This window comes from Podarcis vaucheri, assembly GCF_965113315.1.
Source record: "Podarcis vaucheri genome assembly, chromosome: 7".
NCBI lineage: Eukaryota > Metazoa > Chordata > Lepidosauria > Squamata > Lacertidae > Podarcis > Podarcis vaucheri.
This window is the reverse complement of record NC_138765.1, coordinates 31,256,728-31,282,166: the sequence shown is the minus strand read 5'-3', so window position 1 is coordinate 31,282,166 and position 25,439 is coordinate 31,256,728. Positions and strand designations below refer to the sequence as shown.

Genomic DNA, 25,439 nt, shown 5'->3' with positions numbered 1-25,439 from the left:
ATACTTTACCTGGTATATTATACTGTATACCAACTCCCTGGGACAGTTTATTGTTGTACATTGTTTCTAAATTTAGTGTTGTATATTGTTTTAATTGTCTGTTTTAACCATATTTGCACAGCAGTTTTTAACGTTGTGAGTGTCCTCTATTTAAGAAGCTTCTACTCTGCAGCCTCTTATAGTTGTTTTATCTGCGAGTCTTTTAGTTCATATGCTCTTATAGTTGTTTTAACTCCGTGTCTTTGTTGGTTTTTAGCTCTTATCTGTTTTAATTATTAGTTTTTTATCCATCCATTATCTGTGTTTAATATTTTATTCGGATATTTTATGCCTGTTTCCTTGTCCTCATTTGCCCTAACAATTACCGGTCAAAAATCCCAACTGCTATTTTATCTATATGCTTTTCTTAATCCTGGTCTCCGACCGTAATAAAGTTCATACTGTATACAGTATAGTTGACTATTATACAGTATCTTTAAAGCCCGTGTTTCCTCCTTCAAATAATTCTGGGCATTGTAGATGCTGAGACATGAAACTCTGTGAGGAGTACATAGCAGTGTCCGGGGAGCGGAGTGGAATGTTCTTTAAAGGTGTAGTGTGTCTGCAGCCTATGAGGCAATACAGCCTATGGCCCCAAGAAGAGTCTGAACATATAAGCAGCTGTATTGATCCATTATTAAACACACACACAAAAGAAGCAGGACATAGCACAATACCTAATTTATTAGGTGGCATGACTTCAATCCTATGCTGTTTTCTGCAAGCAAGCTCCAAAGAAATCAGAGTTGCTTACGTCTGACTGCAGGTTCAACGTATACAGCATGTTAAGCTTTAACAAAAGATCTTTATGCAATTGAAATTCTCTCTTTAGGGACGTGGGTGGCGCTGTGGGTAAAACCTCAGTGCCTAAGACTTGCCGATCTCATGGTCGGCGGTTCAAATCCCCGCGGTGGGGTGCGCTCCCGTCGTTCGGTCCCAGCGCCTGCCACCCTAGCAGTTCGAAAGCACCCCTGGGTGCAAGTAGATAAATAGGGACCGCTTACCAGTGGGAAGGTAAACGGCGTTCCGTGTGCTGCGCTGGCTCGCCAGATGCAGCTTGTCACGCTGGCCACGTGACCCAGAAGTGTCTGCGGACAGCGCTGGCTCCCGGCCTATAGAGTGAGATGAGCGCACAACCCTAGAGTCTGTCAAAACTGGCCTGTATGGGCAGGGGTACCTTTACCTTTACCTTTAGTTTTTAATTAGAAATTCAAGCAAGCTTGTAAAGGGGTATTGCCATTTAAACTGCTACCACAAAGCAGGAACCACATCAAATAAAAAACATATATAGCCTCTGCTTGGTTATTGTCCTCATTCTCTGACTTGGTCTATGCTAAGCTATCACAAACAAACTCAAAAGCCTCCTTATTACCTCATTCACATGCCAGAGCAAAGACGGTCCATCAATTTCCCTAGCCCTCTAGCAGAAAATGCCATTGCTCCTGTGCTCTGGAAAAAATAGTATAACCCTGTAGCTACACACTCCTACACTTCACTTTGCTATGCTACTATTGTGCTTCCCAGCCACTGGCCAAACCTGGACTAGGAGACTTGGACCCAGAAAGGTCCACAACTGGGAATTATCTTTGGGTTCCTTGTGATTACTGATAGAACCGTCTGTAACCTAAGACAGCCAATGAGAGAGATAGACGGAGTCAGGTGGCCAAGGCGGAACACAAGCCAGTGGAACACAATGTCAGGAGCTGCGGGGATCTGTGCACAGCTTGCCTCCTGTGGTGATCTGGTGAAATGCAGGTAGCAACTTCTCAGCACCTTTGGGTGCTGGACGATTCCTCCCATCCAGGCAGACCATTGGATCACTCTGGAAAAGGAGGAGTATAAAGGGCTTCCAGTTCCCATCAAGCCTTGTCTGAACTAGGTCTTCCTGAGCTCTACTGTATTCCTGTAGCTGTTTCACTTAAGTAAAGTATTATTATGTGTCTGCACCCCAATCTTTTAGCAGCAAGAGACTCCGGGGGGCAGGGTACTGTGCTTACCCCGCGTTTGGTTTCCAAATGATAAGTGGGTTTCAAATAATAATTTCTCCCTTTCCCCCAGATATGTAGGATGCGAGTTCCAGTAACACTCAGAGCATTTAATGGGCCTTATTCCCATAGAGATATATACCGTATTTTTTGCACCATAACACTCACTTTTTTCCTCCTAGAAAGTAAGGGGAAATGTCTGTGCGTGTTATGGAGCGAATGCCTGCGGGTGGCGGGGGGGATCTGCTGCAGTCGTGAGCAGAGGATCCATGGTTCCCCTTCCTTCCCTCCTCCGTGGTTACAAAGCATGGATCCACATGGATCCTCAGGATTTTTGCATTGGGCTACTCCAAACTCACTGTCAGATCACATGTCTGTGGCCACAGCATGAACCACAAAAATCATATATCCACTATTTCATTTAGAATATTTTTTTTTCTTGTTTTCCTTCTCTAAAAACTACATGCGTGTTATGGTCTGGTGCGTGTTATAGAGCGAAAAATACGGTACTTAGATTTGCAGCCTTTAGTGCCATTCCAAAGAATTCTATGCCTTTACAAAGAGTAATTCAGTGAAGTCCATTCCTGCCACAAGGACAAATAAGTAGGCTAGGACAAACATATATTTTTAAGCCTGGGATGCATATAAGAAAGAAAGAGAAAGAAAGAAAGAAAGAAAGAAAGAAAGAAAGAAAGAAAGAAAGAAAGAAAGAAAAGGAGAAATAACTAACGCATCAAGCCCCTGACAGAGAATTTAGGCTATAAAGCCAATGAAATATCTTTGGTGCTTGCAGCGAGTGCTGAGTCTTCTGGCTGCTTGTTCAGACTAATAACTCGGTAGCCATAGAATTAAGTAATGGAGGCCATTATCCTACACAGACCCACAGTAGACAAAAATAAAAGCAGAGAGAAAGATAGCAGCTGACTAGGGAAGAAAGGTTCCAGAAGATTTGTGCCAGTCTGCTTTGCATCGTGAGGGAGGTATGTGTGGGAAATACTTATAACACACTTATAGCCACTCTGGGCGGCTTCCAAGTTCCAACACATATAAAACACATATAATTAAATAAAAGTTTTTTTAAAACCCCAAAAACTTCACAGGTATTGTTTATTAAAAGAAACTAGAACACCGTTAACACTGGCTTTTCATTCTGAAGGAAAACCTGCACTGCCAACTAATCTGCAGGGTAAAAACACCTATGATTTGACCTTAAGGTGTGCATCATGGTTTCAAACAAAAAGGTAGATGCCAAGGCAATGTAATAATAATAATAATTTATTATTTATACCCCGCCCATCTGGTTGGGTTTCCCCAGCCACTCTGGGTGGCTTCTGATACAATATTAAAATACAATAATCTATTAAACATTAAAAGCTTCCCTAAACAGGGCTGCCTTCCAATGTCTTCTTTTTTTATATATATATAAAATTTTATTACATTTTTCCAGACAGAAATAAACAGCTCAGAACAACGAAGAGAACAAGAAAAAGAAAGAAAAAAAGAAGAAAAACAAATTATTTCCAGAGCTTATTTCAATCTACCAACAGACTTCCCCACATCTCCCGCACAGTGCATTCTCAACAATAAATTTATCAGCAAATTATAACCTTGTTTCGTGTGTTTCTTTTGTGCTTTCAAATGCCTTTTAAGTTTAAATTACTTATTACCCAAATTATTCAATAAACACATATATTATCCTTTTTAAAACATTTAAACATTGGTTCTTTCATTATTATTATCTAATTTCATATATATTCCACTCTCGTTGCTGGGGCTATCTTTCCGAATCGTGTGAGCTCCTATAGTTCATATAACTTATAAAATTTTTGCAAATAATCCTTAAATTTTTTCCAGTCCTCCTCCATTGCTTCTTCTCCCAAATCTCGGATCCTGACAGTCATCTCGGCCAGTTCCATGTAGTCCATCAGTTGCGTTTGCCACTCTTCCAGCGTGGGCAAATCTTGGGTCTTCCAGAGTTTAGCGATGAGAATTCTTGCTGCTGTAGTTGCATACATAAAAAACGTTCTATCCTTCTTTAACACCTTTTGGCCCACAATGCCCAAGAGGAAGGCCTCCGGTTTCTTAGGAAAGGTGTACTTAAACACCTTTTTTAACTCGTTGTAAATCATTTCCCAGAAGGCCTTCACTCTTGGACAAGTCCACCAAAGGTGAAAGAATGTCCCTTCAGCCTCCTTACACTTCCAACATTTATTATCAGACAAATGGTATATCTTAGCAAGCTTGACTGGGGTCATGTACCACCTGTATATCATTTTCATAATGTTTTCTTTCAGAGCATTACATGCCGTAAATTTAATACCAGTGGTACATAACTTCTCCCAGTCTTCAGACATAATGTTGTACCCAATATCTTGAGCCCACTTTATCATGGCTGATTTAACTGTCTCATCCTGGGTGTTCCATTTAAGCAGCAAGTTATACATTCTCGATAAAACCTTGGTCTTTGGTTCTAACAACTCTGTCTCCAGTTTCGATTTTTCCACCTGGAATCCTATTTTTTTGTCCAACTTAACAACCTCATTAATTTGGGCATAATGAAACCAATCTTGCACCTTATCCTTTAGTTTTTCATAGCTCTGCAACCTCCAGTTATCTCCAATGTTTTCTATTATTTCCCAATATTTCGGCCAGCCGGCCTCCATATTGGGTTTTTTCCGTGCCTTGGCCTCTATTGGTGATAGCCACCTCGGAGTCTTACTTTCTAGTAAGTCTTTGTATTTCATCCAGACCCTAAAAATTGCTTTCCTGACAATATGGTTTTTGAACATTCCATGTGTTTTTACCTTGCCATACCACAAATACGCATGCCATCCTAACGAGTTATTAAAACCTTCCAGATCTAGGACATCTGTGTTCTCTAATAAAATCTAATCCTTCATCCAGCAGAAGGCCGCAGCTTCATAATATAACCTTAAATCTGGCAGGGCAAACCCCCCTCTTTCTTTTGCATCAGTTAGTATTTTAAACTTAATTCGGGGCTTTTTGCCCTGCCAAACAAACTTTGAAATATCCTTCTGCCACTTTCCAAAACATTCCACTCTGTCCACGATCTGTAAGGTTTGAAATAAAAACAACATCTTTGGCAAAACATTCATCTTTACAGCTGCAATTCGGCCCAGCAAGGAAAGCTTCAATCTTGACCAAATTTCTAGATCTTTCTTAACTTCTAACCAACATTTTTCATAGTTGTCTTTAAACAGATTCAGATTTTTAGACGTCAAGTTTACCCCCAGGTACTTCACTTTTTTAACCACAGTTAGCTCTGTTTCCCTCTGAAACCCATCTGTTTCTAAGGGTGTCAAGTTTTTCCCCAAGACCTTAGTTTTTTGTTTATTCAATTTAAATCCTGCCACCCGACCAAATTCTTGAATCAGTTCTAGAACTCTTTTTGTGCTAGATTCTGGCTCCTGTAATGTCAAAACTAAATCATCTGCAAATGCTTTCAGTTTATATTGTTTCACTCCGACCCGTATCCCTTGTATCTGCCGGTCCCTCCTAATCATATTCAGCAGCACCTCCAGGACTGATATAAATAATAGAGGGGATAGGGGGCACCCCTGGCGTGTTCCTTTTTCGATATGAAACTCCTCTGTCACCACATTGTTCACTATCAACTTAGCTTTTTGTTCTGAATAAATTGCTTCTATGCCATTTTCAAACTCCCGTCCCACTCCCATCCCTCCCAAGTTTTTCTTCATAAACTTCCAAGAAATGTTGTCAAAGGCCTTCTCTGCATCAATAAAAATTAACACTGCTTTAGTGTTAATGTTTGTTTGCAAAAGTTCCAGAATGTCTATAATATTCCTAGTATTGTCAAACAAATGCCTACCAGGGAGAAAGCCTGCTTGGTCCTTATGAATTACTTCATTCAAAACCTTTTTAAATCTACTTGCCAAAACGTCTGCAAATATTTTGTAATCCACATTTAGGAGTGAGATGGGACGGTAGTTTCTAAGTTGAGTCTTTTCAGTTTCCACTTTGGGTATCAATGTGATGAAAGCTTCTTTCCACGTTTCCGGTGCCCTTCCTCCCCCCATAATCTGATTACACACCTCCATTAGTGGTTGTATCAAATAGTCCTTCAACGTCCTATAATACTTGGAGGTAAGTCCATCTGGGCCTGGAGACTTGCCCAGCTGCAAATTCTGAATGGCATCCTCAATTTCCTGTTGTGTTATTTTACAATTTAAGATTGATCTCTTCTCCTGAGATAGTACAGGTAAACCATTAAGATTCAGAAACTGATCTATCTCAGACATTTCCTCAGGCCCTTGTGTATACAACTTTTTAAAGTACTTCTGGAAACACTTTCTAATTTCGCCTGGTTTCTGAATATTTTTCCCTTCCACCTCTAGATTGGTGACATAGTTCAATTTCTGTCTTTTTTTCAACTGCCACGCCAGCAGTTTCCCACATTTATTCACTGACTCAAAAGATCTTTGTCTCATTTGTTTAATTTTCCATTCCACTTCTTGATTTATCAATTTCATATATTGTGACTGGTGGAATTTAATTTCTCGCAGAATCTCTTTTGATTTTGGTTTAGATCTCAGTCTTTTCTCCCCATCTCTTATCTTCTCTAATATTTTATCCTTTTTTCCATTCCAGAGTTTTTTCTTAATCGTATTTTGTTGTATCAGAAACCCTCTCATTACAGCTTTACTTGCGTCCCAGGTCGTTCTTTTTTCCACCGAAGTGTTCAAATTAATTTCAAAATAGTCCTTTAAAGTTTTTTGGGCCTTCTTTACCAACTCTTGATCTCTAAACAGGCTGTCATTCATTTTCCATCTAAAGGAGCCGGCTGGAGTAAATCTCACTTCCATTTTCAGGGCGTTGTGGTCGGAGCAAGTCTTTGGGCAGATTTCCACTCTTGTAGTCTTCGGTGCCAGCCCTCTAGTTGTCCAAATTTGGTCGATTCTTGTCCATGACAGATGGGCCTCAGAAAAGAAAGTTCCTTCCTTACCTAGAGGGTTCCTTGTCCGCCAAATATCAATCAAGTCCATATTGTCTGTCAGTTCAAAAAAAGTTTTCGGTAGTCTGCCATCCTTAGTTAAATTTTGATTTTGTGACTTATCCATAAAGGTGGAAACCACCCCATTCATATCTCCCATCATAATGATGTTCGAATAGTCCAAATAGTCCAGCAAGGTCTCATGCAGCTTCTTGTAGAATTCTGATTTCCCCTCATTTGGTGCGTAGACTCCTAATATCAAAACTTTTTCTCCTTGAGTTTGTATTTCAATTGCCAGGATTCTTCCTTGTTCATCTTTAAACAAAAATTTCGGTGACAAGTTCTCCTTCGCGTAGATCACTACACCTCTCTTTTTAACTCTGTCTGATGAAATAAATTCTTGGCCTAGTCTTTTATTAATTAGCACTTTCCTATGGAGTCTAGTCACATGTGTTTCCTGCAGGCAAATTATATCCAAATGTTCTTTTTTCAAAATATGAAAAATCCTTTTCCTTTTCTCCGGGGAATTTGCTCCATTAATGTTCCAACTGTACAGCTGCAGAGACATCCTGAATCAGTCTGTTGTTTCTATTCTGGGGTGTCCTTCTTTTCTTCCGAATCCGAGGGTGTAGGTATTGGTACTATTCCAGGCTGTGGTGGAGGCCAGGGGACTGCTGTTCCCTTCTGTAGATCCTCTCCGTGGTCGTGCAGGAACTTCTGGCTGTCCTCTTTTGTTTTGATTCTAACCTTCTTTCCTTTGTAGTTAAATGATAAACCTTGTGGAAACTCCCACCTGTAGGGTATCCCGTTGCCTCTCAAAAGTCCTGCTAAATCAGTATATGTAGCTCTGAGATCCAGTAATTGTTTTGGTATATCCTTGTAAATCTCCGCTCTTCTGTCCTGGATCTCAAGTGATTTATTAAAATGAAGGTCAAGTATTTTGTCTCTCTCCTGTTTAGTCCTCAGGATAATCAGACAGTCTCTGGGCCTGTCTTTCTTTGCTGCTCTTCCCAGTCTAAACGCAGTTGTTATTTTGAAATCTTTGTCTTCCACTATACCCCAGAACTTAGAAAATTCTGCTGTCAAATAGCCGGTCAGATCCTCTTTCTCAAGCTCTGGGATAGAGCGTAATCTCAAATTATTTTCCCGGTTTCTCAATTCGACCATAGACAGGTAGGCCTGCTGGTCACTGATGTGCTTATGTAGTGGCCTTACCTCTCCTTTCAGTTCATCCACTTTCTGATTCGCTTGCTCCGCTTTTTCATTTGCTGCCTCAGCCAATTTCCGATTCTCAGAGGTAGTGTCTTTTAAATTCCCAATTGCTTGTGAATGTTGTGCCACTTGTTCAGATAGTTTTGTAATAGAGGATGTGGCTAAGTCAATTTTTGCTGTTTGGTCATCAACCTTCTTATTTAGAATTGCAAATTGTTGTAACATTTCATTTAGTAGGGTATCAGATCCCCCTGCAGCCATATCCTCTGTTGTTGGCTGTTCAGCTTCCTTTAATAGGGCTGTTGTTGGGAGTTCGACTCCCTTTAATACAGCAGGGACAGATGATCTGCGAGACTGAGAGGTCAGAGTTGTTTGCACAAGTTGGCCTTTCCCTGCTTTTGCTTTTGCAGATCTTGTTTTCGGAGGGCCACTCATTCCACACCTGTCTATGAGTCAAGGTCAAGTTGTCAAATGTTCCATGAGAAAGACAGTCCTCGATGTAGATAACAAAACGGATGAGAGACAAAACAAAGATAGTTCCCAGGAGTTAGTTCCCAGGGGTTTGTAAATCCCAAACTCCATTAGAGGGAGTATTGTTACAGTTCAGAAAAGAAGGAGAAAAGTTTAGCCGCCATTAAAGTCCCTGCAGCTAAATAACTTAACAATAGTCCTAAAAACTTTTTCCAGTTGCAGAGTCTTTCCCCAGTTACCATTTAGTTGCTTCTAAAAGGTGCAAGTTACAGTTACTTAATTGTATCTTCCAATAGCGCCCCAATATAACAATGTGACAATTTCAAATATACACTGTATCCGCAAAGACAGCTCACATTCCTTTCTGTCAGCCCGAGGTTTTGTTTTCTTCAATTTACAAAGTCCACAGAGAGAGGAAAGTTCTCAATTTAAATCGTCCCAAAAGTAAAAGAAAATAGAGAAAAAGACTTGCCTTTCCTTTCAATTACGAACTCCTCCAACACACGATGTTTTAAAAAAGTTTTAAAATCCCTTTCCACTGCTGCCAGCTTGTCAGTTCTTTGCCTTTGATCTGTAAGCCTTGCCGGGAGACGGACTTCCTTTTTTTCGTCTCCCGCTTTCAGCCGAATTCATAAATTTGTAATCCAATGTAAAACAACTCTTACTCACGAGTAGATGATTTGTAATCCAATATTTAAGGAAGAAAGGTCAGCGCTCATCAGCAACAGCCGCGCGGCTTCACTCCCGCAGAAAGAGCGATGAACTCACAGCACCGCTTCCCCTCCGCGCTTCCGGAACCCCTTACGGGGTCCCTTCTTCATTTTGGGGGTCGCTCCAGGTGCCCGCCGAGTCCCACGGCCACGAGCTCACTCTGCTCGTGGTTTATCTTGGTGGGTCGTCGCTTTGCCGCAGCGAACGACCCTTTTCTGCGGAGCCCCTCTTCACAGCGCGAAGAGGACCGCCATTGCTTGTTTCGCGCCGCCTCCGGAAGTCTGCCTTCCAATGTCTTCTAAAAGTCTGGTAGTTGTTTTTCTCTTTGACATCTGGTGGGAGGGCTTTCCACAGGGAGGGCGCCACTACCGAGAAGGCCCTCTGCCTGGTTCCCTGTAACTTGGCTTCTCGCAGCGAGGGAACCGCCAGAAGGCCCTCAACACTGCATCTCACTGTCCGGGCAGAACGATGGGGGTGGATATGCTCCTTCAGGTATACTGGACTGAGTCCGTTTAGGGCTTTAAAGGTCAGCACCAACACTTCAAATTGTGCTTGGAAATGTACTGTAGGGAGCTGCCTGATCCCAAAGTCGGACCACTGGTCCCTCTATCTCTGTATTGTCTACTGAGGTTCTCCTGGATTTCAGGCAGGATTCTTTCTCAGCTCTACCTGGAGATTCTGGGGGTTGAATCTGGGACCTTCTGTGTGCAAATTGGATGCTCTGCCAATGAACCATGGCCCTCCTCTCCACTACCAGCATGCGTGCAAACGCAGGCATTTCCAGTTAATGCTTATTATTTCTTTCGATACAAATTGGAAGCACGTTAGCATGGAGACATCTGTGGGCATGTCCACAGCAGAGTAAATTGTGGATGCTCACTGGCCTGTCTCCCCATTAATACAGAGAAAAGGACCAGGTAGAGCAAGCTGGCTATAAGCTCCTCTCCTGGAGCTCATGTGTGTCCTGACAATGACATCATTGTTCCTGCTCTAAGAAGAGGCCCAGAATGGCATTGCCTCTCCACTACATCACCAGGAACACTCTTGTGTTAGAGGATGAATGTAATACTCCAACATTTTGTTGCAGGTGCTACTGGTAATAATATCATACAGAACTAGGCGACTGGTAATTCTAATCGTACCCCAAAATCTGTCCCCTGAGGCAGGCTGCTGCACCCTTCCTTATGATAGAGCCGGCCTGCCCAGTTCTCCTCCACTATTCCTGTTCTGTGACAGTTTTATGATTCATCCAGTGCCTCTCTGACCATATTCCGCCCCTGAAACTAGATAGGGGCAGCAGCTGTCAGCTCTGAGTCACTAGGCTTGGGTAATATATTTAGCCACATTTCCTGCTGGGAATTTTGCCAAGCCAGTTACCTGAGATTGCAAAGACTGCACTGGAGATTTTCTGTGTGGAAAGCTTCTGCTTTGCCACTGCCTCCCATGAGAAAGATAGAGCCACCCTATTCTCCCTGGGCTGGGCTTGTCCAAGACTGAACCCAGGGCCTGTTTCAAAATACCATACATGTCTCATTTTCTGTCTTTAGTTTGTTTATTTAATAGCATTTATCAACTGCATCATAGTTCAAAAGTCTCCAAGTGATCTGTAGTCTATAAAAGCAAATAATGCATCATTAAAACATTAACATGAAAAAACAGCCTAAAACCAACAAAACAGCAATATGAAAGGAAATAAAACAGATATCCAAACATGTAAAACAGAGTTCCATATTATTGGGCAGGGAAAGCCTGGGCAAAACAATAAAGGTAAAGGTAAAGGTACCCCTGCCCGTACGGGCCAGTCTTGACAGACTCTAGGGTTGTGCGCTCATCTCACGCTATAGGCCGGGAGCCAGCGCTGTCCGCAGACACTTCCGGGTCACGTGGCCAGTGTGACGAAGCTACTCTGGTGAGCCAGAGTCGCACACAGAAACGCCGTTTACCTTCCCGCTAGTAAGCAGTCCCTATTTATCTACTTGCACCTGGGGGTGCTTTCGAACTGCTAGGTTGGCAGGCGCTGGGACCGAACTACGGGAGCGCACCCCGCCGCAGGGATTCGAACCGCCGACCATGCGATCGGCAAGTCCTAGGCGCTGAAGTTTTACCCACAGCGCCACCCGCGTCCCTTGGGCAAAACAATAAGTCTTCACAAAAGGTCTGGAGCAACTGATGTTTCTGCTCTTGGGCAAACAACTGCTTTGATTGAGGTGATTTAATCAGGGAAATGGCATAGGAGGAAAGGGTTAAACAACCCTCTCCTTCCAATCAAATCCTGAGCCCCCCTGCCACTGCTTATCTTAATGCCCTTACCCAGATCTTCACTATCTGGCTATTCTATTCTATTCTATTCTATTCTATTCTATTCTATTCTATTCTATTCTATTCTATTCTATTCTATTCTATTCTATTCTATTCCACCCTTCCTCCCAAAGGAGTCTAGGGTGCCAAACACAAAAAGTTAAAACAATGCAATTAAAAATGAAAACATTTAAACATATAAGATCAATTAAAAATATAAAACGAAAAAGAATAAGTTGTACCCAACTAAGTTCTACTCAAAATAGACTCACTGAAATTAATGCAACTAGGTTAGTCATACCCATTAATTTCAGTGGGTGTGCTCTGAGCAAAACTTTGTTGGAGCCAAGCCAATAATGGTACTGCTGCTACTAATAGTAATTGTTGTTGTTGTTATATTTCTTCCCTACTGGGAGCTCAAAGTGGTGTACATGAATATTCCCCTTTCCATTTTTTTCTCACAACACAGTGAAACTGTAGTTATATGAGGGGAACGGGGTGGGTGGGTGGATGTGTCTCCTAACAACTCTCAGCACCCTTAACAAACTACAGTTCCAAATATCCTTTGGGGCAGCCATGACTGTTTAAAGTTATACGTTACTATGAATGCATAATGTTGATGTGGCCTGAACCATTCTGTAAGTAACGTATGTATTCTGTCACTGACCTTTGCACTCTCCCTGCCTTGTGTAGGTTTGCAGAGTTTATCAGAAGGACCAGGATGTGAATCAGAAGCGGGTAGCAATGCTGCAGTGCGCACACGTCAGCAAAAGGCCTTTCCTTGGTTGCCTGAGAGGACATCCTAGTGACCTTAGGTGAACGGCTGATGTAGCTGAACTCTGCTTCAAATGCTCACTGGCTTTGGTCTCACTAGTCATCTCCATGGCAAATGGTGCCCACATGAGAGGGGCTGGAACTGAGCGGAAAAAAGCCCTGGGTGTTGTCGTTCAAATGGTTTGCGTGTGGTGTGCCACATCTTGTGATTGATTATTCAGGGTGGGGCTTACCTGCCCTCCCTCAATATTTTATCGAAGTTGGCACCCCTGCTTCTGTTATATCCACGTACGCGTGAGGAAGTTCCATTAGGACTTACTTTTAAGTAGACATGTGTAGAATTGCCCTGTTAGAATTCTAAACCCCCCCCCCCAACGAATTTGGTATTCACTGAAAAGAATGTTCTACTCTGAGTAGGGCTTAGCTGGATACAACCCAAGCTTTTTATAACAAAATAATAATAATACGGGCCACTTTCATTTCTAGTTTTTATTTCTGCTTTTTCTACATGTTCCCTGTTGTTTTAGTTGCTTTTTCTTTTATTACTTGTCACCCACTACTTCCTCTGCTTTACACTTCTGCCCAGGTTTCATTTCTGGGATGATAGGCATGCTTTGCATATCAATAACATCACAAGCACTTCCCCAAGGCCCAAAGGTAAAGGTAAAGGTACCCCTGCCCGAACGGGCCAGTCTTGACAGACTGTGGGGTTTGTGCGCCCATCTCACATCTATTGGCCGGGGGCCAGCGCTGTCCGGGGACACTTCCGGGTCACGTGGCCAGCGTGACATCGCTGCTCTGGCGAGCCAGAGCCGCACACGGAACGCCGTTTACCTTCCCGCTGGTAAGCGGTACCTATTTATCTACTTGCCCCCGGGGGTGCTTTCGAACTGCTAGGTGGGCAGGCGCTGGGACCGAGCAGCGGGAGCGCACCCCGCCGCGGGGATTCGAACCGCCGACCTTTCGATCGGCAAGCCCTAGGCGTTGAGGCTTTAGCCCACAGCGCCACCCGCGTCCCACAAGGCCCAAAGAGGCCCATTGAAATACCAAGATTTCCAGTTATTTCAGCTTTTTTTTACTAGACTATCAGCCTTGACACTGTTTTAATCTTCATCCCCCATGAGAAACTTTCCTACAATTAGATGGTAAACAATGACAAGAGTTCCTTTTAAATCACCACAAGGAAACAAATAAAGGAAGTAAACTTGTTTTTACTGAGTCACCAAGAACCTTTACAAAGTCCAAAAGTCTAGAAATTGCATCAATGAGATTTAACAAAGCACAGCAGAATTTGACAGATGTATAGATATGGGTGACTGAGAATATGTGTGCATAAGTGACTTCATAAAGAATAACAAGTTTATATTATGATTATGATTATTGAATTTATGTGTCAGCTACACAGGAGCTTATTGCTAACTTAACATTTAAAAACAAAACATATCTGTCTAAAGCGCAGATGATATAGCAGCCACAGTAAACAATATTTAGTCACTGGCCGAGAAAAAACAAGTATAAATAACAAAAAAACTGTTGCATTTCTTAAAAAAAAAAAAATTAAATATACAAATCTTGATTCAGGCTTTTACTTAATGTGTTATTGCATACAGTATTTTCAGTATTTGTATTTGTAAATGTGATTTACTGTGTACCATTGAGTTTGTTTTGAATTTTTGCAAAGAACATTGGCAAATAAGCAAAGAAGGTTTGACCTGACCTGTTCTAGCTTTTAATACTAGAAGGAAAAGTCTTCACTTAGGGCCCTGGGCATGTAAAGTGGGTATCAGGCAAGTTTCCTTGGGAAGAGCATTCCACAGGTGTGGCACCACCACTGAGAAATTCCTCTCTCGTTGCCACCCCCAAAATCCCAGCAAGAGGGGGCACACCGAGCAGGACCTCCAATGACTTGAGGTAGGCTCATAGACCCTCAACATTTTACAGGCATTTACCTGTTAAAGGAACCCAGAGATAGATGTAGAAAGCTGATCAGCGATCAGCACTATTGGACATCACACAAGTCTTTGTTCTTCCTGGTGTGCTTCTCAACCCATCAATCAGAAGTGACCTAACTCACATAATCCTGCTGTTGTGAATCACCTAGAAATGCCACAGCTGCCTGCTGGTAATCCCCATTAATTAACAGGACAGTCTTGTCTCTTCCTATTTAGGAGAACTTCCCACTGGTGGATGTGTACACATTACTGGTTAGTCTGGCTCCAGTGTGGTCCCACTGTTGGTGTTTGGAACAAAATACACACAGCATTAGCCACAATCCACAGGTGGTCTGTAGCTTCTTGAGAGATACTCCTGTTTGGCTCACTTTCCGGTCAAACAGCCTCCATCACTTAGGAAACAGAAGCAGCAGTTAATTTGAAGGGTGCGCGACAGGTTCAGTGAACTGGAGTTTGGTGCAGGGAAACAAATCAGGTTAAGACACCCTTGCCCCCTCTTTGGTATGACCAGCAACATTAAAAAGTGACTTGAAATGCGGCATGTGGGGGGAATGTCACTGGGTTTTGAGTCACTAATATGTACATAGCCTGATTCCAGCTTAAACACAGAAAAGTGGGTACAGGACTGGAGCCTAATTGTCCCAGAAGAACCTCTGAATTTAGCAGCCCTACCCATTTACAGCTGCTTGCTAGACTCTAGGTAATTATTGAACACCAAACATATACATTTATTGATGCGATGTCTTTTTTAAGGTGATGTACCTGGTTCTCTTCCTCTGTTTTATCCTCATAAGACCCCTGCGAGGTAGCTTGGCTAAGAGACAGCAACTGGCCCAAGGTCACCCAATGAGCTTCATGCCTGAGTGGGGATTTCATCCCAACATCTTTCAAATTATAAGCCAATATAAGCAAGAGCATTTTTGCTAAATTAGTATTTGAAAGATGGTGGAACTACCACTGAGCTTTTGGGCAGTGTAACCTGTATTATCTTCACTCTTTTTAACAGCAGCGAAAGTTTCCTTGGCCGTCAGCAGACATTGTGCTTTATGGAGTTCTCCCTGACCACAGGGCACATCGCTTTTGCTGTAGCTGTTGATGGCAAGGGAATTGTTTGCAATCAGCAGAAAATAAGAGAAGTGCAAGTGAGGCAGCCTATAATTTCCCCATGATGAGACAGGAGTTGTTGCTTCATTTCTATCAACCTTTTTGCGGAGCCGCTGACCCATTATTTTCCTGCTTCATCCTTCAATAGTTTTGGAATTGGATAACTTTTTTGCTATTGTAGTTTTTAAAGTGATATTTAGAATGGCAAGTAATTACATCTCTGACAGCCCTTAGGGGCTCAAGTCGGTGCCATTTAAAAAATGGAATTCTACCAATAATCCAGAGGCCAGTCTGTACTGCTTTGAGGTGGCTTAGGCCTGTCTCTTGCTCACGATGGACGTGAATGTTTCCCGAAGTAATGAATCTGCATTGTGCAGATTGGTTAGCTGCTGTAGGGTGTGACTTTCCAAAGGAGGACCTCTGTCTGGCACATGCAGCCTTGGGAAGGAAAAGAGCATGTAGACAACCTTCTTCATGCTCCATGGATGTGACTAAGACTATGTAAACATTACCATTAATGGCTCCAGTGCACTCCCACTACTGGTCTTTGAAGCAATGTATGCATGACTTTAGCCACAGTCCATATCTGTCCTGTTGTTTCTTGAGTAATACTGCTGTTTGACGTGTTGTCTCTCAAACCAGATTCCATTCAGTCTGAAAGCACAAGCTGCATTCATTTTGCAGTTAAGCTGAGGTGTGTATGTTCGAGACAGCGGTTGCGCATGTGCAGATGACAGCTTCATAGAATAGGAGTTCGGCGGGCAAGGAGTGGGGCTGCAGACATGGGAAAACATAAATGTGTGCCAGATTAAGACATCCCCACCCCTTCTCTGGTGTGTACAGCAACATGCAAATATGACTTGAAATGCACAGGAGGCAGGAGTAACCTTTCTGCATTTAAAGCCACTAATGAGTACATATCCACATGTTTTTGAATACTGGAGTTGGGCTTTTGGCACCCATATAACCTGTGGAGAGCAATAAACAAAAAGTAGAGCCATAGCTTAATGGTAGAGCATCTGCTTTACACGTGGAAGGTCCTAAGTTCAAAGCCCCCAATATATTTAGGTAGAACTGCCTGAAACCCTGGAGAGTGGCTGCCAGTCAGTGTCTGCAATACTGAGCTGGATGCTCCTTGAAGCATCACTAGCTTGTATCAATGACAAAACATATGTACTTGACCAGGTCTTTAGACATGCAGTTACCATACTTAACCAATTTGGCTGGGCCATTGTCTTAACAAAGAATTAAATAGTTAAAAGAGTTAAATACTTAAGAAAGAGTTTGACAGTTTCTTATATTTATTGTGAGCCACCCTGAGGTCACAGAATTGGGCAATTCTATTATTTTTTAAGTAAATAGATAAATCTTTAAAAATGTTTGTGGGGGGGAAACATTCCATTTTTAATGAATAGAATAGGGGCTAAATTATCTGGAAAGTAAGCTAGAGAAATCCTTCCAATCAAACCCTGAGCCTCACTGCTGCAGCTTTGCATATCTTAATCCCTTCACCAAGATCTTCACTATCTTGCATTTCTATTCTATTCTGTTCTATTCCACCCTTCCTCTCAAAGGTGCCTAGGGTGCTAAACACAAAAAGTTAAAACAATACAATTAAAAATGAAAACATGTGTTATAGGAATTCTAAGGTCTTATATATATAAATTAAATGTTCATAAATGTACAAGGTAAACACATACTTAAGTATACAAGCCATGTGTCTGCAATAGTGCAGGAGAGCAATCCTGTAGCCATTTTGACTCTTCCAGTGACCTCAAATATTCCTCTGCAGTAAGGGAGGCCAATAGGGAAAGCCTTCCCATTGTCTTTTTGCTTGCAAATCCTGTCTTAAGGGCGTATTTGTGTATGAATAGGGTGAGCCTGTGACCTGGATTCAGGAGCCAAAGTATTAACCATCACAAAAGGATGGCCAGACTGCCCAGGTAATGCAATCAGTGACCATTATCAGGTATGCTGGCAGACAGTGATTTTTTTGGGGGGTGGATGGGTCTTGGGCTACAGGGTGGGCAATTTCAAGAGCCTTGCTTGCGCACCATTGTTCAGGGTTCTCCTCCATCCTGCGTGTGGTGAGTGGGGACCCTTTTGCAACAGTTCCTTTAATAAAGATCAAGCTTACTAGCTGTTTTGCTTCTCAATATACTCTGGTTGGCCTCTGTTACTTTCTCCTACGATAGGGAACTTTAGAAGGACTCCATATGGGCTCATGGAAATCAGGGAAGAGGAGCAGTTTTTCTTACAACACTCTTTAACTTGAAACATGGTGAAACTTGATCCTTTGGACATATTCTCCTTATTTCAACTTTGATATTTGTTACATGAAATTTTACAGCCCATTCCTCAGGGGACTTGGAGTCCATGATCGGTCAGAGAAGAATGGATGGAGGCAGGAACCAGTTGAAGAAAAGCAAGGAAGTTCTTTTATTTTTTCTGTTGCGAGAGAGTTCCCCCTCCCCATTGCAAGGTGAGAACCCAGAACAAAAGCGTGTAACAACTCTTACTTTAAAAACTGCCCAACCCCTTCGCCAAAGACCACCCAAAAGCATCATACACGCATTCTCCCCCATAATTCATAGAATCATAGTTTGTTGAGGCCGGTGCTGCGGATTGAAACTCTGACGGGCCAAGCACAGTTCCCAGGCTTTTTTGGAGGGGTGACAAATGTACTCTAAATGTATGTTGTGTGATTGTGACCTAATGCACAACTACCCTCTGAACTGTTGATGGGTAAAAATAAGATACGTGCAAAGACCGAGCAAGAGGACACCTCCCTCTCAAAAGCTGCTACAGTCCCTCCGCCCCACATCACATCCTTAGCTGCTCCCGCATCCCTTCATTTTCCCGACATGCCCCTCTCTCGAGAGGTTCAAATCAAACAACAGCAGCAAAAACAACTCCTTCTGCTGCGCCATCCTCCTCCTTTCCTTTTCCCTTTCAACCACTCCGAGTTCCCTCCCAAGCCTAGCAACAGGCGGACGCAATTCCTATTGGCTATCTGTTCTCAGACTTCGCTCTCTCATTGGCTAGCCCCAGCGAGAGAGGACGAGGCCCCGTTGTGCGTGGCTCCTCCTCCCCTCCTCGCTCGTACGTAAGCGGGGAGAATGTGGCCGCCATTTTGTGTGCGAGTTTGCTTCAGCGGAAGGCGAGAGCGGCAGCGGCGGGAGGCGAAGAGAGGAGCGGAGCGGGCTGCGCCTTAGCGGTGAGGCAGGACTGCGGCTCCCGCGGCAGTCGGGAATGTGTTGGGCGGCCGAGGGGAGGCTCTGGGTGCGGCGGGTGGAGGGAACCTCCGGGTGGGTTCGCCGCCATGTTGTGTCTCCCCCATTTAGGATGGTCTTTCTTCCCTAATCGGTGGTGGAAGTGTTAAAAAATGGTAAGGTTTTTAAGGGGGGGGGGAGGAATCCGGGGTAGCTGGCGCCTAACTCTCTGTCCGTGTTTATGCGGAACTGAACCTCAAGAGGGTTGTCTCATCCTAAGCTCTACTCTTGAGTAGACTTATTGAAATGGACCTACGTTAGCCGCATCCATTGATTTCAATGGGTCTCCTCTTTGAGTAAGAGCACAAGCGGGCTGCGCCCCATAAGTTCATTGGGGACTTTACTGCCAGGTACTGCTGTGCGTGGGGTGCGCGAAAGAAACACAGGTAAAGGATTGGGAGCAGCTCGTTTCTTCCTTTTCTCTGGGCGGGGGAGAGACTCCGGTTTCCTTCACTCGCGTGAGATAAATAAGGCAGCAACAACAACAGGGCCCTTTAATACCAACAACTACAAAAACCCGCATCGGGTTGTTCCTGACCAAATCATACGCTGAGAGTAGACTCGCTGAAATTGGTGGACTTGGGTGATAGACCTTGTCCCATTTATTTCTCGGTGGATCTGCTCCTGAGTATGACTTCGTAAGATGCAAGCCCGTTTCAAGACGTTGACCAGTACAGAGCCCTCCAAATAACGTTGGAGGGCTTTGTTTTCTTGTGGGAAAGGAGGAAATCGAAGCCTCCCCCCCCTTGGTGTTGGCGGCGGGAAGGGAAAGACTTTAGGCTTCGGTTTCCCCGGAGGATTGGTGGTTTCTTTTTCAGCAGGGAGGCTTTACGAATTCCCCTTTGTGTGTCGCGGTGGTAAGGCTTTACTTGGGAAACGAATTCCAGAAGTGATAAGTTATCCTGCCTTGTTTTGAACCCAGGGCCGATTTCCCCCCCTGTAGTGGTAAAGGAGGTTAGATAAGGAAGCAGGGTTGGGGGGGGAGGTCGCTATCAAAAACAATATGAAATAAAATTTGGTGAAGAGTTTGCAGTGTGTGCAGCTAGGAAAATCTGTGTTACTACTTGTGATCCAGCTGAGGGTTTTGTTTTTATTCCTTTGGTCATGTGAGTGAGCAAAGAAAGTGGAACAAGTACAGTATGTATCCTTGATTTAAAGATCTCTCCAAGCAGCATACGAAAGAAACTGTAGATAAAACGCAGCTTAAATCTGAAAACCAATCAGAAAGCAAATATATATGAAAAATTGTGATGGTGTTGTAGTGCTCCATAAATAATTGAAATAAAGGGGTTTAAGATGCCACCAACTGCATATCTGTGTGAGAGTATACTTGGCAACAGTGGATAGAGGATTTGCTTGAAGGAAGAGAAGTGCTGCCATGTAGTTTCTATTGGAAGGAGGGAAGAAACGTTTTGCATGCAAAGGATACCAGGTTTGTCCCTGGCATCTTAGAAAAATAATAATTAAGGAGCAGAGCAGTAGTTGGTGAGACACCTCTTCTGGAGAGCCACTGCCAGTCAGAGTAGACAGCATAGGAGCCAACTCCAGAGGGCTTTGGCCTCCACAATAAAATATTTGGGGGGGCTGGGCCCCCACAAAGTTGATGGGCATTCCCATTCAAATTGTGTGTATGCACTGCATCATGTGATCGATTATGCAGGGGGTGGGGCTTATTTGGCCCCCCACAATATTTTATTCAAGTTGGCATCCCTGGTAGACAGTCCTGGACTAAATGGACTGGGTATAAGACAGTTTTTGAATCTACCCCCCTTTCATATTGACTTGAATGGGAGTACTGGCTTCTTGAAGAAACTTTTCTGTTCAAAGATCTAGCTGTGCTTTCTTTTTAAAGAAATAAATAAATTCCGGAATCTTACTCTTCCTGAAAAAGGAGGATTCTGGTAGTCATAATCTCAGGAAAAGGATTATCTGTTTTAAATTTGACTGACTCCAGTTAACGACCGTAATTATTAAATTGTCGGATACTGAGCTTGTTTAAATAGAAACTGTTTAAATTAATTAGTTTCAGCACTTGTTGCTAAATATCTTAACTACAAACCATTGAACATTTGCACTTATAAGGGTTTGTTGCTAAAGTTTTTTTTCATTGACATGTTTCTGGTTAATGCAGCCTTCCTTAGTCTCGTGTCCTCTAGATGTTTTGATGGGAATTGTATTCAAAAACATTGGGATACAGCACATTTGAGAAGTCCGGGTTAATTTACTATTGTAATGAGTGGGGAGTTAAAAGAGTACCTTTTGGAGTTAAAAATAAATACAGTGGACGCTCGGGTTGCAAATGTGATCCATGTGGGAGGCACGTTCACAACCCGCAGCACCATGTCTGTGCATGTGCGATTTTGCGCTTATGCACAAAGTGTGTTTTAGTGCTTCTGCGCATGCAGCGAAACCTGGAAGTAACCCATTCTGGTACTTCCGGGCTCGGTGCGGTGCACAACCCGCAAATGCGCAACCTGAAGCGTCTGTAACCCGAGATATGACTGTAGATGGACAAAGGCTGCAGTCCTGTGCATACTTATTAGTAAGCTTCCTTGAGTACACTGGAACATCTGAGTAAGCATGCATAGAACTAGGCTCTTCCAGATCCAGGCTGAAAATCTACAGAAATAAAAGTGAGATCTAGCCCACAAATTCTTATGCCACAGTCTATTTTAGTCTGTGCTTTTGCTAATATGGCTGCTCCTCTGAAATTTGATACCCATACTGAAAGAAAAATAATTACTAACTAGATGTTTTTTTAAAATCAGATGCAACTGATGGTTTAGAACAGAGACATTGTTGATACTATTTTTAAGAGAATCAAAACTATTTGTTCTCCAAACTGTATTTCTGACTAGGAGCTATATCTGTTTTTTTATTATAAAAAAAAACCTTTATCTTTTCAGAGCTGGGACTTCTACCCTAGAAGCCCGTGTGCCGAGAATCCGATGTTGGGCTCGGCTTCGTGGCTGAAAACAGCAAATCGGCCCATGAGAACTACCATTCCTAGCCAAAGGAAGGGGTCCAGCAGGAGTCAGTATCTATTCCTTCAGGTCTGGCAGCAGGAAATAGAACAGGAGGTGGAGACTGTGGAATCTGAAGAGAGAACTGAAAGGTAGGGGACAAAACAGCATTGGAATATCACGAGTACTCCTAACCTTCTACAATTAAGACCTGGTCTTTGAACCACTTGAAACCTATTTATCAAGCTTCTTGAAGCCTTCAAATTATGTCTTTGTGAGGGACTAGGGATTCCTTGGCGTATAGTGCAACCTTTAAAAAAGTTTGCAAATTAAACTTTTAAGTCATTATGACTTGTTACATGGTGTAGCTTGGGCTCTTAAACCTATGGTTAATGCTGTAGTTTTGTTTTTTAAAAAATAGTAGTTGCATGAAAGGCCAGTAAAGTCATTTAGATTTTTGTCTTTTTAGTTTGAAAACACAAATCTGATAAATTATTTAATCTCTTTAAGCATGTGCTTTGTATCTTCAATAAACTTTATCTGGCTTTCTATTGACAATTGCATTTGCTTTCTTCTGTGCCTTGCCCTAGGTGACACTTAAGTTGAAGATGGGGGGTGGAGAAAGGTTCAACATTCCATCTACCCAGCCCAGAAATACTTCGAAGAACCACCAACAACTGAACAACAGGAAAAAAAGCAAAGATCAGAATTCGCAGATAAAGAAAATCCACAAAAAAGAGAGGGGACATGGATGCAGCCCATCATCTGTAGCATGGCAGGCCATGCAGAATGGGGGGAAGAATACAATGCACTTCCCAACTAACCAGACTTGGAGTCCAGCTTTATCCCACTCCCTCTTCATGCCTCAAACCAATGAAAATTATGCTGGAGCAAAATTCAGTGAGCCACCATCACCCAGTGTTCTTCCTAAACCACCAAGCCACTGGGTAACTGTTTCACTTGACCCTGCTGATAAAGAAATCATGACTTTTCAACTTAAGACCTTGCTTAAAGTCCAGGCTTGAGATACAATCTATGAATACATTGGGATAAAAGATACATGTTATCATTTCAAATTCCATAAGGTTGGTCTGCATTGGGTTCCCAAATGCAAACCAAGGCACATCTTATGGAATTAATGAGCTGTGTAATAGAAGTTGGGTCAGTTTTTTATGTCATGTGGGGAATCCCCACTTGGAAACACCCGTTTTGGGGTTTTGTGCACTGGTTAACACTCACCTATTTTGGGGTTCTGTGCACTTTTATCAACTTGTGCTACTGATGCACCATTGTAATCAATATAGTCTGAACCAACTCCTGGTTTGGTCCTGGAATTACAAACACTACCGGGCCCTCTTAATAAATATTTCAGTTGCCTTCCCTTTTGGAACTGCTTGATGGAGCACGTATTTGGGGGAATTAAAATTTAACACCAGCTGACCAAATTTACAACCACTGCAATGCAAAGTGATTGCAAAATATCATTGATTTCCCCCACATACTGTGAAATGTTAGTAACTTTTTGCCTAGAGTTTCTAATTAAAAAAACACAAAACACCTAAAATTGTTTTAAGAAAGCCATTTAGATTGTGATGGATTTTATTAGTTTACGAGACCTGTATCATTTGAACTGGTGGTTTGGGCAGGTAGGCATCCATCCAAAACCCTGTGACCAAAATGTAAACGCTTAAATTTGGAAATCTCATTCTGTATAGAACTTGTTTAATAAGAATGAACATGGGCATGCACTTGATTTCTAGCTTTTTATACAACCATAGAAATGTATTGCATTGAGCACAAACAGTCTATGTGTGCCAGGTCAAGAACATTTTTGCATTGCTGGTTGACTGCCAAAAGCTTTCAAAGTGTTTTTTTGTTCACAGAATTTCACTGAGCTGTGTGTTTGAAACACATTCTGTATGTTTTGTATCTTTTGCTGAAACGGAACTGTTGAGGCCAGTCTGAAATTGGATGATATGAACTTGTTTAAATGAACTTAGCAAGTGTAAAACATCCTTTATCTAGGGAAAAAAGAGCCATGTAAATAAATGTAAAACTTTGTAGCATATGTAAATTTATGCTGGGCTTTCCTGCCAAGATGAAATATTTTTAGTACAAAACTGCTGAATGTAAGAAGACCATGCTAAACACATGGCATGATTTTTTAAAAATAAAAAAAGTTAAAAAAAACCTTAAAAGCACATGTCTGTGCCATTGCACTCAAGTATCAGTGAGGGTATATGTCCCCATTTTTTTGGCTTTGGTTGTTAAGTTGAATTTTAAAATAACCTTGGTACAAAGAAACTGCTTTTTAAAGGTAAAACAAGCATTTAAAAAAAAAATAATGACGGTGCAATGGAGCTGAATTGTGTCCTTGGGCAGCAATTCTAGGCACACTTAACTTGAAAGCAATTCTAGGCACACTTAACTTTCTGAACTACTCAAGTGTGTTTAGGATTGGGCTGTTGAGGGAAGGCTGCATTGTAGCCAGTAAATGCTTTCATTTTGAATGTACTGAGTAAATAGCAGAGACAAACCATTATCAGAAATTTAAATACCCACAATGGTAGTAAGTGTAAAATAAAGATCTGCCAAAACCCCATCTTTTATTTGTGACAGTCTAATCTTAGTTGTGACTCAGGTCAGGTTGGATATTTTATTTGGTTTAAGAGTATGCATTTGAACTCATTACCTTTCCTAGCAGCGCTGAATGATGCAATTAAGGGTTGTATACCATGTTAGTCACACTTGAGTAGATCCATTGGAATTAATGGGTACGACTAAATCAGGTCAATTAATCGCAGTGGATCTGCTGTGTAGAACTTAGCTCTCTCAGGCCTGTAGTTCAACTATCTCATGACAGACTTGAAAACCAATTTTCAATTTCTGCCAGCATCCAAGAATCTACAAAATTGGATAGAATTTCTTAAATTGTATGTGGTGCATGACTTGGTAGCAACGGAAATCTTAAATTCCTTCCATGATGAATATCTGGTGGTGATACCAAAGGTGGATTTCTACCAGTAGTTACTAATAAACATGTTTAATTACTTCAGAAAGTCTCTGCAGCACTTGACAATACAAAAGTGCATGTTTTATCTATTTGTACATTCAAAATGTTTGCAACCGTGAAGAAACTTTCCATATTCCCAAATGAAATGTATTGGGCATCTTGAAAAAACATAAGTATTGTTTCCCCAAATTGTCATCAGTATGTTGAAATCATTGTTATAGCCCAAATGTAATTCTGATCTAAATTTCATGTTTGAAGTACTGCTTGAATCTTAATTAGAAACAAAATTTAAATAAAAAATTGTAATGTTTTCTCTCCCCTAATAATGTGTTGGCTTATTACTTTTACACAAACTTTCCCTTTTCCAGGGTGTGGGTGTTCTACACACTTTAAATGTACTGTAAGCTGCAAGATTAAATCACTTGATCACACTATTACTTAATTTGCTTTATCTTAGAATTAGGGATTTGGGTTTGTAAATTGAATATGCCTTACTCTTCTCAATCTGAGTTTATTAAAGAGTAAAAGACTAGACCTTATGCATATGTTGGTAAAGGATGCCTTGGAAAGAATGAATGGGAGAAAGACAACAGACAACTCATGCTATGGGAGCGTAGCCTGAGTTTTCTGTTGTCTTTCTCCCATTATTCATCTGCAACTGGAGCAAAGAAAC

The 25,439-nt window shown here is 42.1% G+C and overlaps 1 protein-coding gene across 1 annotated transcript; it reads left to right on the top strand.

Annotated features, from left to right (window-relative positions):
- The first annotated feature begins 18,585 nt into the window (after positions 1 to 18,585).
- PNRC2 (proline rich nuclear receptor coactivator 2) lies at positions 18,586 to 25,092 on the top strand. The gene is made up of 3 exons (XM_082232200.1): positions 18,586 to 18,735; positions 21,697 to 21,905; positions 22,344 to 25,092. Exon 3 carries the CDS (start codon positions 22,362 to 22,364, stop codon positions 22,776 to 22,778), a length of 417 nt encoding a protein of 138 aa, XP_082088326.1. The 5' UTR covers positions 18,586 to 18,735; positions 21,697 to 21,905; positions 22,344 to 22,361; the 3' UTR covers positions 22,779 to 25,092.
- The last annotated feature ends 347 nt before the right edge of the window (positions 25,093 to 25,439 follow it).